At 47.1% G+C, this 12,917-nt stretch overlaps 1 protein-coding gene and 1 non-coding gene across 3 annotated transcripts in view; both read left to right on the forward strand.

Annotated features, from left to right (window-relative positions):
• The first annotated feature begins 8,875 nt into the window (after positions 1-8,875).
• Positions 8,876-8,947, forward strand: trnad-guc (transfer RNA aspartic acid (anticodon GUC)). The gene has a single exon. It is a non-coding gene; the product is annotated as a tRNA-Asp (tRNA).
• A 1,194-nt stretch (positions 8,948-10,141) lies between these two features.
• The window catches only part of LOC132383854 (late histone H2A.2.2-like), a 52,372-nt gene continuing 49,596 nt past the window's right edge, over positions 10,142-12,917 (forward strand). Inside the window, exon 1 of one of the 2 annotated variants that reach the window (XM_059955052.1) lies at positions 10,142-10,295. In XM_059955052.1, coding sequence (XP_059811035.1) covers positions 10,173-10,295 — 123 coding nt within the window. In that variant the 5' untranslated portion in view covers positions 10,142-10,172. The remainder of the gene's footprint in view (positions 10,296-12,917) is intronic. The other variant, XR_009508779.1, reaches the window with a different exon arrangement.

Raw genomic sequence — 12,917 nt, forward strand, 5'->3', positions numbered from 1 at the left:
GTATGATTGCGCTATCGACCTTCTCCCCGGAGCCTCGTTGCCCACCAGTCGTCTTTATTACTTATCCCGCCCGGAGAGAGAAGCCATGGAGAAATATATTAGTGAGTCCTTCGCGGCGCGCATCATTCGACATTCATCCTCCACGGTAGGCGACGGTTTCTTCTTTGTAATGAAGAAGGATGGGTCGCTTTGTCCTCGTATTGATGACCGACTAAACAATATAACAGTTAAAAAGAAGTACCCACTACCCCTCATTAACTCTGCATTTGAACCATTTCACAGAGCCACCATCTTCTCGGAGTTAGAGATTCGAAGCGCCTGCCATCTAGTCAGGATGAGGGACGGAGTCGAGTGGAAGACGGTTTTTAATACACATTTGGGCCACTCTGAATACTTCTTCATGCCGTTTCACCTCACCAATGCCCCCACCGTTTTTCAAGCCCTAATGAATCATACACAGAGGGACTTTATTAATCCTTTCGGGTTCGGCTACCTAGATGATATCTGAATATTGTCTAGCAGCGCCTAGAACTACACTCACCATGACCGTCCAGCCCTCCAGAGACTGTGGGAGAACAAGTTATTTGTGAAGGCTGAGAAATGTGAGTTCCACGTCCATTCGGTCAGCTTCCTGGGCTACATCATTGAGAGTGGGCAGCTGAGGGCAGACCTCGAGAAGATCCGAGCGGTGGAAGAATGGCCCAGGCCCACAACCCCCAAGCACATTCAGCGTTTTTTGGGGGGTTTGCAAACATTTATCGCCGACTTATCAGGGATTACACTCGGGTGGCGGCGCCCCTTACCCGACTTTCCTCGCCTACAACACCTTTTTGTTGGGATTCCGAGGCTGATTCGTCATTCACTCACCTGAGGAGGCGGTTCACAACCGCTCCCATGCTGGTCCCTCCCGTCAGTTCATTGATGAGGTCGACGCCTCCGTCTCCGGGGTAGGGTCAGACCTGTCTCAACGATCAAGTCCTGACGAGAAGCTGTACCCTTGTGCCTTCTTTTCTCGCCGACAGTCCCCCGCCGAGCGGAATTCCAACGTGGGCAATCGGGAACTACTGGCAATCAAGCTAACATTGGAGGCACTGGCTGCAGGGGGGTGGGGGGGCACCCATGCATTGTTTGGACTGATCATAAATTCCTGAGGACTCTCATTTCTAAGCTCCGCATCATTTCCTGGATAAATCCTGGTGAAAGTTGTCTCCGTGTAAAGACTCTCCTGGAAACCGGTTCCCCTTTCGCGACTGTGTTAACGCCTCATGACTCTACCTCCGCGCCTGTGTCCTGCACTTGGGTACGATCTCAGCCTCGTCCTGGAAAAGGGAGCATTAGTCTGTTGGTCAGGGTGGATGTAAAATATGAAAGAAAGCGCAGAACTCGACGGATCAGGGACAGTGGAAGCAGACATATCAATTGTCTTTGTTCCAGCCATGTGATTGGAGATGGAGGCTGACATTTTGTGAAACTGTTTTACATTCTCCGTTTTGTGAGATGGAGTTGCTGTGTTTTCTGTATTTTAAAGTAGACACAATGATGTTTCAGGAAATTTAGTGGACGGGAGATCTGTGAGGTGTCGTTTGATATATCAGAAGATGCGGGTTTGTGGAGATCAGTGGCTGCCTGGAGTGATTCGAGCTGGTTACTGAAGAGAACGAACAACCATAAATTGTAGACTATCAGTTGCTGGGAGGAGGGTAATAAATGGATGCTGGCCTGGAGCAGAGCTAATAAAATGGTATAAACGGTTAAGCAAATGACCTACAGCAAGCCAATGACACTGGAATGCAATGTTTAGTTGGTAAGGAACAGGGATACATGTGGACACTTCGATTGTGCTGTCAGTGACAACTCCGGAGAATCCCCATCGCGAGGAAGAACCCACACGCCAGGGGCTGGAGAGGAAATGATCAAATGTTTGGCCCACGAAGATCCCCCTACTCCGGTGCCATAAACTGGACAAGTTGTCTGAGTGAGTATTGGCACAGAGGGAACAGTAGAATTCACTTTCCAAGTTGTTGGCCCGGAGTCAGCATCGTTTGGCTGTTGTTTGTGCAGAGACAATAAAGCGTGACCTTCGACTAATTATGAGTTCCGTTAATGAACATAGAAATATAGAAACATAGAAAACCTACCCCACAATACCGGCCCTTCAGCCCACAATGCTGTGCCGAACATGTACTTACCTTAGAAATTACCTGGGGATGACCAGAGCCTTCTATATTTCTAAGCCTCATGTATCTACCTTCTTACAAGACCCTATTGTATCTACCTCATCCACAGTCGCCGGCAGCCCTTTCCATGCACTCACTACTCGTTGCGCACAAAAATACCTACTCCTGACATCTCCTCTGTACCTACTTCCAAACAGCTTAAACGGTCAACACTCTAACACTCACAGCAAACTACCCGTGAATTAGTGTGAGTCGACTACATGGCCCGTCGAATTCCGAGCAGATGATGTTCTGTAACAAGTTATTTCAAGATTGAAGATTGAATTAGCAGGGGAAAAGTAATTAACTGAATAAAAGACCAACAGTCGACGCAAAAGAGAAAAAAATACAAATCATGTAAACAATTGAAGCGAACAACAATTTGGATTCGGCCGAAAGTCTCCCTTATCAGTTCATCATATTAGCGGGCACGGTGCACAGCAGCCGAGGGCAGTTTTCTCAGGCTCAGCGCCATAGAGATGACCATCGCGGAGATAAAGAGAAACCGGCTCTCGTCGCGACCAACAAGAAGTCTTTTCAATCTGTCTGGGCCGGCGTTTAAATTGATTCAATGACAGAACTGCACCATGGAGAGAGGAGTAAAGATCGCGGAGAGCGAGGGAAGTCAGCTCACGCCCCCGATCTGGCCGTCGTTTATATAGTCTAAACGGTGTATGATACCTCACATTAAGACCCGGGCACCGGGCCTAGACCAAGTTGGCTAGCACTTTGTTCTGGGCCCAGATTCCGTCACCAAACGCGAAGCCGTTTTCATGCATCACAGAAACAAGAGAGAATCTGCAGATGCTGGAGTTCCAAGCAATAAACACACACACACACACGCACACGCACACGCGCACACACACGCACGCACACACACGCACGGTTTGAGGAAATCAACAGTCCAGGCAGCATCGATGCGGAAAAAGTTCATTCCACGTTTCGGGCCGAAACCGCTGGGCAGCTGGAGAGAAACAAAGATGAGCAGTGGATTTAAATGGTGGGGGAGGGAACAGGGTGAGATACGGGGTTGGAGAAGGGGAGGTTGAGTTGTAGGGATAGAAGGCCTTGGATGAAAGAAAAAGGTGAGGAGCACCAGAGGGAGGCGATGGACAGGCAAAGAAATAAAGTGAGTGACGGAAAAAGGGAAGGGGACTGGTGAAGGAGAGCGCGGGTGGGGTAGGGGGCGTTAATGAAAGTTCGAGAAATCAATGTGCATGCCATCAAGTTGGAGGCTGCCCAGGTGTTGTTCCTCCATCCTGAGTGTGGACTCATCGTGACAGTAGGAGGCCATGGATCGACATATCAGAATTGGAATGGGAAGTGGAAATACAATGGGTGGCCACGGATAGATCCGGCTTCTTCTGGTAAGAGGGAGCGTAGGTGCTCTGTGAAATGGTCTCCCAATCTTCGTCTTATTCACCAATATACAAGAGACCACACCGGGAGCACCAGACACAGTATATGACCCCAACCAGACTCGCAGGTGAAATGCCGCCTCACATGGACTTTGAAAACCAGTGAGCGAAGAGGTGTAGGGGCAGGTTCAGCACTTGCTCCATTTGTTGGTTTAAGTACCAGGACAGAGATCTGTGGGGTCGGGCAAATGGACAAGGGAGTCGCATAGGGAGCGGTCCGTGTGGAATCAGGAAGTGGGTGGGGGTGACATATTGCAGAGAAGGGAAAGATGTGCTTCGTGATGGGATCCAACTGGGGATGGCGGAAGCTACAGATACTTATGTGCCGGCCACGGAGGCTGGTGTGGTGGTAGGTGTGGACAAGCGAAACCATGTCACTGGAGACGTCGCGGGAAGATGGTGTTCGAGCAGAAATGCTGGAAACGGAAGAGATGCAGTTGAGAGTTGAGTTGATGGTGGAGGGAGAGACGCCCCTTTGAGGGCATCTCCTTTGTTCTAGAATGAAAACCTGATTCTGAGAGCAGATGCAGCGGAGACGCAGAAGCTGAGAGAAGGAGATATCTGTAACGAACAGCCTCATCCTGAGCGCCCAGGACTTAACCCGGTAAACCTTCTCCACACACATCCTGGTATAATCCTGTCCTCTCCATAATGTGGCCATGAGGAGCCGGTGCTATCCGAGTGCATCCAGGTGCTAAAACACATTATCAACGGACCAAAATCAGATTCAAGGAATAAAATATTCCCGACAACCACCACAGCCACCCCCACCCACCCCCGCCACACCGAGGCTTGATGCCCAGTCTCAGCACATACAAGTCATCAAGCACATGCAGAATATCAGTAAAATACAACGACTCGGAATGTGTATGTTCATAGTCCAGACATCCCAGCCCACCGAGCTCATCTCTCAACAGGCTCCCAACGACCATCCCGGCGCATGACAATGCCGTGGCTTACAGGCGCAGTCCTCAAACATGCAGGCTCATATCTAAGGGTTATTTCTTTTTTTACTGCTATCTATCTATTTATTACTAATTTACTTATTTTCACATTGGTTGTTTGCCATTCTGCTTGTGTGTAGTTTTTCGTTCATTGATGTTGTTGTATTTCTCAGATCCACTGTGTAGGCCAGCAAGTAAATAAACCCCAGAGTGCAATATTGTGATATATACCTACCTTGATAATGATATTACTTTGAACTTTGGATGTGCTCTCAGAGTTCCCATTCCTCATTATTTATTGTTTACTCTCTGGCTTTTTCTCAGATTATGGAAGCTGGGAGCACACAGCTCCGTCCTTACAGCGTTTTTCAGGACCATGGTGTTACAGGACACAGTACAAAAACTAGACTCAGCTATGTAAAAGCAACACAGAGAAAAATAAACAACAACTACACTAGACTAAAGACCTACCCAGGACTGCATAAAGTGCACAAAAGAGTGCAGGCATAACAAGAAATAATAAACAGGACAATAGAGCAGAAAGGTGTCAGTCCAAGCTCTTAGTATTGAGGAGTCTGATAGCTTGGGGGAAGGAACTGTTACATAGTCTGGCCGTGAGAGCCCGAATGCTTCGGTGCCATTTTCCTAGACGGCAGGAGGGAGAAGTTTTTGTATGAGGGGTGCGAAGGGTCCTTCATAATCCTGTTTCCTTTGTGGGTGAAGCGTGTAGTGTAAATGTCCGCGATGACGGGAAGAGAAACCCCGATGATCTTCTCACCTGACCTCACTATCCGCTGCAGGGTCTTGAGATCCGAGATGGTGCAATTTCCGAACCAGGCGGGGATGCAGCTGCTCAGGATGCTCTCAATACAACCCCTGTAGAATGTGATGAGGACGGGGTGTGGGCAATGGACTTTCCTCAGCCTTCGCAGAAAGTAGAAATGTTGTTGGGCTTTCTTTGCTATGGAGCTGGTGTTGAGGGACAAGGTGAGATTCTCCGCCAGGTGAACACCAAGAAATATGGTGCTCTTAACGATCTCTACAGAGGAACCATCAATGTTCAGCGGGCAGTGGTCGCTCAGTGCCCTCCTGAAGTCAACAACCATTTATTTTCTTTTGTGCACATTCAGAGACAGGTTGTTTGCTCTACACCAGTCCATTATCCTCTGCAACTCCTCTCTGTAAGCTGACTCGTCATTGTTGCTGATGAGACCTACCACGGTCGTGTCATCGGCGAACTTGATGATATGGTTCGAGCTGTGCGTTGCTGCACAGTCGTGGGTCAGCAGAGTGAACAGCAGTGGACTGAGCACACAGCCCTGGGGGGCCCCCGTGCTCAGTGTAATGGTGTCGGAGATGCTGCTCCCGATCCGGACTTCCTGACGTCTCCTAGCCAGGAAGTCTAGGATCCAGTTGCAGAGGGAGGTGTTCAGGCCCAGTAGGCTCAGCTTTCCAGTTTCTGAGGGATGATTGTGTTCAATACTGAAGTCTATGAACAGCATCTGAGCATATGTGTCTTTTTAGTCCAGGTGGGTTAGGGCCAGGTGGAGGGTGATTGGCAATGTCATCGTCTCTTGAGAGGTTCGAACGGTAAGCAAACTGCAGTGGGTTCAGTGATGGGGCTCGCAGGGTCTTGATATGCCTCATGACGAGCCTCTCGCAACACTTCATGATCATGGATGTGAGTGCAACGGGACGTTGTTATTTAGGCAAGACACTGAAGACTTCTTCGGCACGGGGACGATGGTGGCGGCAGGGTATCCTGAACAAGGGCTCCTAAATTCCCTGTGCATCTCTGCATCTTTGAATTATCTCACCAGCTAAATAGTATTCTGTCCGTCTATTTCTTCCACCAAAGTGCATGACCATACCCTTTCCAATATGTTATTTCATTTGCCACTTCTTTGCCCATTCCTTTAAACTATCTAAGTCTCTCTGCAGGGTCTCTGTATTCTCAACACCACCCACTCCTTCACCTATCTTTGTATTATCGGCAGATTTAGCCATTATTTGATTAATCCCATAGCCCAAGTCATGGACATAGATCATAAGAAGCAATTGTTCCAACACCGACCCCTGTGGAACGCCAATAGTTACGGGCAGCCAGCTAGAATTGTATGCATTTATTCCACTCTCTGCTTTCTGCCGATCAAGCAATGCTTCACCCATGCTAGTTACCTGCCTGTTATTTCAGGGCTCTTATCTGTCTCAACAGTCTCCTGTGCAGCACCTGGTCAAATGCCTTCTGAAAATCCAAGGGCACCACATCCACTGTATCCCCGTTGTTACCCTGCTTGTAATTTCATCAAATAATTGCAGTAAGTTAGCCAGGCAGTACTTTCCTTTCAGGAAGCCATGCTGGATTTGGCCTAACTTGTCATGTTTCTCCAGCTACTCCGGAATATCATCCCTAACTATCGACTCCAACAACTTTCCAACCACTGATGTCAGGCAAATTGGTCTCTAGCTTCCATCCTGCTGCCTCGTGCCCTTCTTAAATAGGAGAGTAACATTTGCAATTTTCCAGTCATCCAGGACAATGGCAGAATTTATCAAGTCTTGAAAGATCATTGTTAATACCTCCACAATCTCTCCAGGTACTTCCTCCAGAAACCGGGGTCGCATTCCATCAGGTCGAGGAGATTCATCCACCATCAGACCACTAAGCATACCGAGCACCTTCTCGGTCGTAATTTCCACTACACATACTTCACTTCCCTGGCACTCTAGAATGGCCGGTATACTGCAGCTGACTTCCACTGTGAAGAGTGATGCAAAATACTCATTCAGTTCCTCTGCCATCTCTGCATCTCACGTTAATATATCTCCAGCGTCATTTTGTATTGGTCCTGTATCTACCCTCAACTCTCTTTTATCGGATGAAGAACTTCATGCGGATGGTGTTTGGAATCTGGAACCCATGCTGAGTGGCTGGTGGAGGCAGGTACACTCACAATATTAGAGAATTGTCCGGACGAGCACCTGGAATCCTCAAGACACTGGAGGCAATAGCTGGTAAGCGAGCTCTTTTCTGTTGTGATCGGTAGTTAATTGTCAACACGGACACTGTGGGCCGAAAGGCCTGTGTCAGGGTTGCATGATACTCTGATTCTATATTATACTTGTAAATCATAATAAAATGTTTTGAAAACACGAGTAAATCTGCAGATGCCAATAGACAATAGGTGCAGAAGTTGACTATTCGGCCCTTCGAGCCTGCACCGCCATTTTGAGATCATGGCTGATCATCTACGATCAATACCTGGTTCCTGCCTTGTCCCCGTATACCCTGATTCCCCTATCCATAAGATACCTATCTATCATGTCGTAATGATGGGGCCGGGGAATGAGGAGAGAGATGCCACAGGGTATAATTACACAGAGTGGGTGGTGAGTAGACTGACACACTCAGTGTGAACACATCATCCGACATGTTTTGATGTGTCCTGGTTTGTTGTGGGAATCTGGATTAGAGTGAGTACAGGGAGCTGTACTGATCGGTTCACCGGGGAAAATGTGAGGGACAGCAAATCCATCCGTGATCCACCGGCCAGCCTAGGGTGAATAGTAATTTTACACTCACTCATCTATTTAAATAATTTCGGGAGTTCGTACGCCAGTTGGCAGGGTTAGAGCACCCGGACGCTGGAAGTCTGCACGGATCGGATTCTGTGAGCGGTTTTCATCTGATCGTTTCGATGGAGGAAGATCAAAATTCTACTAACTACGATCGTCGGAAATCGAACCTGCGTCAAGTACCTGGAAGACAGCTATGTTCAGCATTATATCACCAGCGTTCTATTATTCTGCAGGGGACTCGGGTCCTGAACCGTCTCCAATAGTGTATGACCGTGGCTGGGACTGGTTTCAAACTCTGGTGACTCAGTCTGCTGCAGTTCCTGATATATCCAGTTGAGGTCGCATTTCACCGACAGCCCGGAGATACACAACAGCCAGTTTTCAGCGAATAGTTTGAAGTGGATTCGATGAGCTACAAATCTTTTCCCTCCTGAACCATAACAAAATCTGATATATATACTGTGATTAAAAATGATCTTTCCAACAACACGGAGTTGGGCTCGAATGAGAACGGTACGTTTCACTAATCCTTGAACACAAAAAAATGACTATATCGCTGGAGAAATAGCTATAATAGCGAGATAGCGAGAAAACTGGGACAGTGTTGTGGGAAGGACACGAGTGAAAGGCTCCAGTATTGCAATCAATAAACATCAAGACAAATCTATTTATCCTCGTGTACTCTTGAATACGCATGCCAAGAGTTTTCACTTGCAGTTCCTCGTTAGTATAGTGGTTAGTATCCCCGCCTGTCACGCGGGAGACCGGGGTTCAATTCCCCGACGGGGAGAAGCAAGAGTTTTGCAACATTCTTCAAGAAGAATATTGTCTTAAAACGACAAATCAAAGCCGACAGAGAACTTGTGTTTACGCGATCAATTCATTGGGCATTGGGAAGGTGGAATAACTCGGGCTGCTGTGAGCCCGGGAAGGTAGAGGCTTCCAAGAAGAAAGGGGCGTTCACTCTCTTTCCTCATATGTCCCCTGAGAATCTATATCTCATCACCGTTCGTTGTTAAACTCAGTGATAGATTCCATCACTCCGAGCACATTAAACCGGGGTTTTGTTGTCAGCTATTAACTCCTGCAAAGTCCCACCGAGGAGTAAGTTAACTGACCAATATCAGTCCTGTTCGACGGTGCCGGTCCGAAACGTCCACTGTCTACTCTTTTCCATTGATGTTTCCTGGTCTGCTAAGTTCCTTTAGCATTTTGTGGATGTTGCTCTGATTTCAAGCATCTGCACATTTCTCTTGCTTGTAACCAACATTAACTGTCAGATCGGAACTCATCGTGTGCATCCTCATCTTGTTTTGGTGCTCAAAATGGCTCCAGTCCCCTGCTGTGCACAGGGACACTAAGCTCTCAAAGACCATTCTTGTCTGGGTTGTTTGACATTCTCTGTAAACTTTCCTTGCCACATTCTACATTCACTTGACTTGCTGTAACTTCCACGCTCTCCGCATCCCTTTTGTCTTGCAAAGGAATAATACATGGATTGTGGCTGCTGTTAAATTGCATAGAAAATTCGGCTCTCCACAGTGACCCTGTCATCAACTATCTGAAGAGGAGGACTGCTGAAAGATAGGGGGCAGCTGTTCTTTGGGTTATCACTCCACACAGTGCTCCCAGTAAGAAATTTAAACAAGTTTCAACATCAGCTGGAGTATAAACCCCCTTGCCCACTGTACACTGGAGTGACACAAACATCCTTGCAAGGAATGAGGCTAATCAAGTAATGGCCGCGCCGCATTGTTTGGTTGCTTGTCGTCGTCTATTGCCGTTCCTGTTTAAGCCACCGTTCCTGGAAATCCAACCCCCCCACCCCAAATCCCATACCGATTCTATTTACAATTCTCGCATGTTTTCTCGTGGCTGCACTGATTGACAGCTCCTTTTGCCCCACCCAGTCACGTGATTCAATCCTCACCGAACACAACGAGCTGACGTCACATATTCAACGACGTTGTTTCCCTGGAAACAGTCCAGGGCGGGGGCGGGGCGAAAAGTCTGAGATGTTGGAGTCGGTCTCTATTTGTTGGGGTTTCGGCTCCACTGTGGGAATCGGCCTCTCCTCTTCCTGCCCACGGAACAGTGAGTGTCTGTCAGCGCCTCACCGCACCGGCTCTCTGCCTCAGGTACAATATTTAAACCATATTTGCACAGTTACATGGATAGGAAAGGTTGAGAGGGACACGGGCCTAATGCAGGCGGATGGGACGAGTTCAGGTCGACAACTTGGTCGGCGTGGATGAGTTTTACCGAAGGGACGGTTTCAGTTCTGTATAAATCACTGACTCTATTTTGGGAGTTAATTCAAGATTCCAGCTGTTCTCTGTGTGAACTAAGTACCCTTCAGATCCCCTTTAAATCTGTCTTTAAACAGTTTTGTATAATTCCAATGAGAGGCAGTTCTTTGGCTGATAAGGCAGGTAGAACACACAACCCTGTCTACCTGTGATGCCACATACAGGGAACTGTGTAACAGTATTAGAGACAGATGCACAGGTACTTCAGTGAGCAAGGCTTGGAGGGATATGAAATTAATGCAGGAAAATGGGATTCGTATAGCTGTGCGTGATGAGGAGCATAAATGTGATGGGCCAGAGGGTTTGTTTCTATCCTGTACAACCCTGACGACAGCAGTCATCCACTGCAGTGGGTTTGTTACCTTCATTCTCAGCTATGAGCCTGTTCCAGTGAACCCCTTATCCTCTGAGAAGATACCTGTACCCTCCCACTGTGATGAAGCTGTCAGCCATCTCTCCTAATATTAACCAGAGGACTTCACCAATTTCCCATATAAAGCACTGTTACTGGTGCACAGGGAATGGGAGCATTTTGGTCACCTTTTGAGGGTTTTGGTTTACTGTGTGACCATTAATACTTTTGTTCAGTAACAAAAGTATTGTCCCTCGTCCTGGGTTCTGAGTGTTTTAGGGAAGTCCATCCTGAAGTCTGTGTTCCAGGTTCCCACTGCACTTTCACAGTTAGTGGTTTCTGCATGTCTATACTGAACATCGAGAATCTGTCTCCACTAACTCAGCCCTGGGTCTGTCTTCTACCCTTGGTGATTCAAATGCTCATCCAGATGGTCCTTAAATATCTGCATGCACCACCCCCACAGGCTGTGTGTTCCAGATTGTAACCCTCAGATCCTCTTTAAACCACACATTTCTCACGTTAAGCCCATGTTCAAAAACACCTCATACTTGTGTGCATTAAGTTCCATCTGCTGCTTTTCCAGCTTGTCCACATCTCATGCCAACATTTGTTTCCATTCCTCACTGTCCACTGCACCCCTAATCTGGGTGTCTCCTACCCTGCCCTGGTGATTCAAATGCTCATCCAGATGGTCATTAAATACCAGCCTACACCATCCCTCAGGCAGTGTGTTCCAGATTGTAAACTCTTTCATTTTGCCACCTGCTCCACATCCTACATCAAGATTTGCTAGCTGCCTTTGCTGTCCATCACACCCCTAACCTTGGTGTCATCTGCAAACTTGCTGATCCAGTCTACCACGTTCTCATCGAGATTGTTAATACAGATGGAAAACAATGGACTCAACACTTGGAAGATCAACCAGGGCAGGATGAACACAGTAATGACAGGTTCCTGAGAACTGTTCGTGACCAGAGACTTTGTGTGTTTCTGCATCGAACACCTCCTCTGATGGCTCACTTGGAATACCTCACTGTGAAATACTTACCCTTCAAACTCCCTTTAAATTTCCCACCTCTCAAATTAAAACTATTTCCTTTAGTTTTACACCCACATCAAGAGAAACTATCTCTGTCTCTCTCACCTCTGTATGTGTCACATAATTTTATCCACCTCCATCACCTCACCCTGCAGATCCTCTTTAAACCTCCAACCTGTGATGTTAAAACTATTCCCTGCAGTTTTAGGAGGGAGAAAACTGTTCCTTCCCATGAAGACCCTAGGGAGTGAACAGTTTCTGTCAATCATTCCTAGTAGTTATCCCCATTGATCCATGAATCTGAATCTTTGTCCCCTGCACCAGCTCATCAGGCACACATTCAGCAGTGGTATCTGTCTGTATCTCCATGCGCTAACAAGTGTCACTGGGAGTAATATAGAGCTTACTACTTTTCAGTTTCTGTCTTATTTCTCTAAATTCACTGCACAGGAACACATCCCTCCTCCTCCCTACGTTGCTATAACCAACATGCACTGTCCACCACGATGTCCGGCTGCTCAACCTTCCCCTTGAAATGTCCTGCAGCTGCTCCAAGACCATAAGACACAGGAGCAGAATTCGGCCATTTGGCCCATCCTGTCTGCTGCCCCATTCTGCCAGGAATAAGAGATCATGACAGATTAACCTTCGCGAACACTCATACCCCACCCCCACAATCAAGAACCTCATCATTCAATATACCCAATGATTTGGCCACATCCGTCTGTGGGGATGAATTCAGAGTCAGAACCAGAATCAGGTTTATTATCACCGGCAGGTGTCAGGAAATTTGTTAATTTAGCAGCAGCAGTTCAATGCAGACATGATAATATAGAAAGAATAAGTAAATTATAGAATGTGTGTGTATATGGATATTATGTAGATTAAATATAGTGCAGAAACAGAAATAACAAATAATATATCAAATACATCTGTATAAGGTTTTGAGTGTTTTAAAGTGACAAACCAAATATCTTCAAACTCCTGATGAAATATCTCCACTGTCTTGCTCTCTTTATACTGTTGCTGCATCGATATGTTGCAACCAAGTTAGATC

The sequence above is a fragment of the Hypanus sabinus genome, chromosome 31 (genome assembly GCF_030144855.1).
Source record: "Hypanus sabinus isolate sHypSab1 chromosome 31, sHypSab1.hap1, whole genome shotgun sequence".
In the NCBI taxonomy this organism is placed as follows: Eukaryota; Metazoa; Chordata; class Chondrichthyes; order Myliobatiformes; family Dasyatidae; genus Hypanus; species Hypanus sabinus.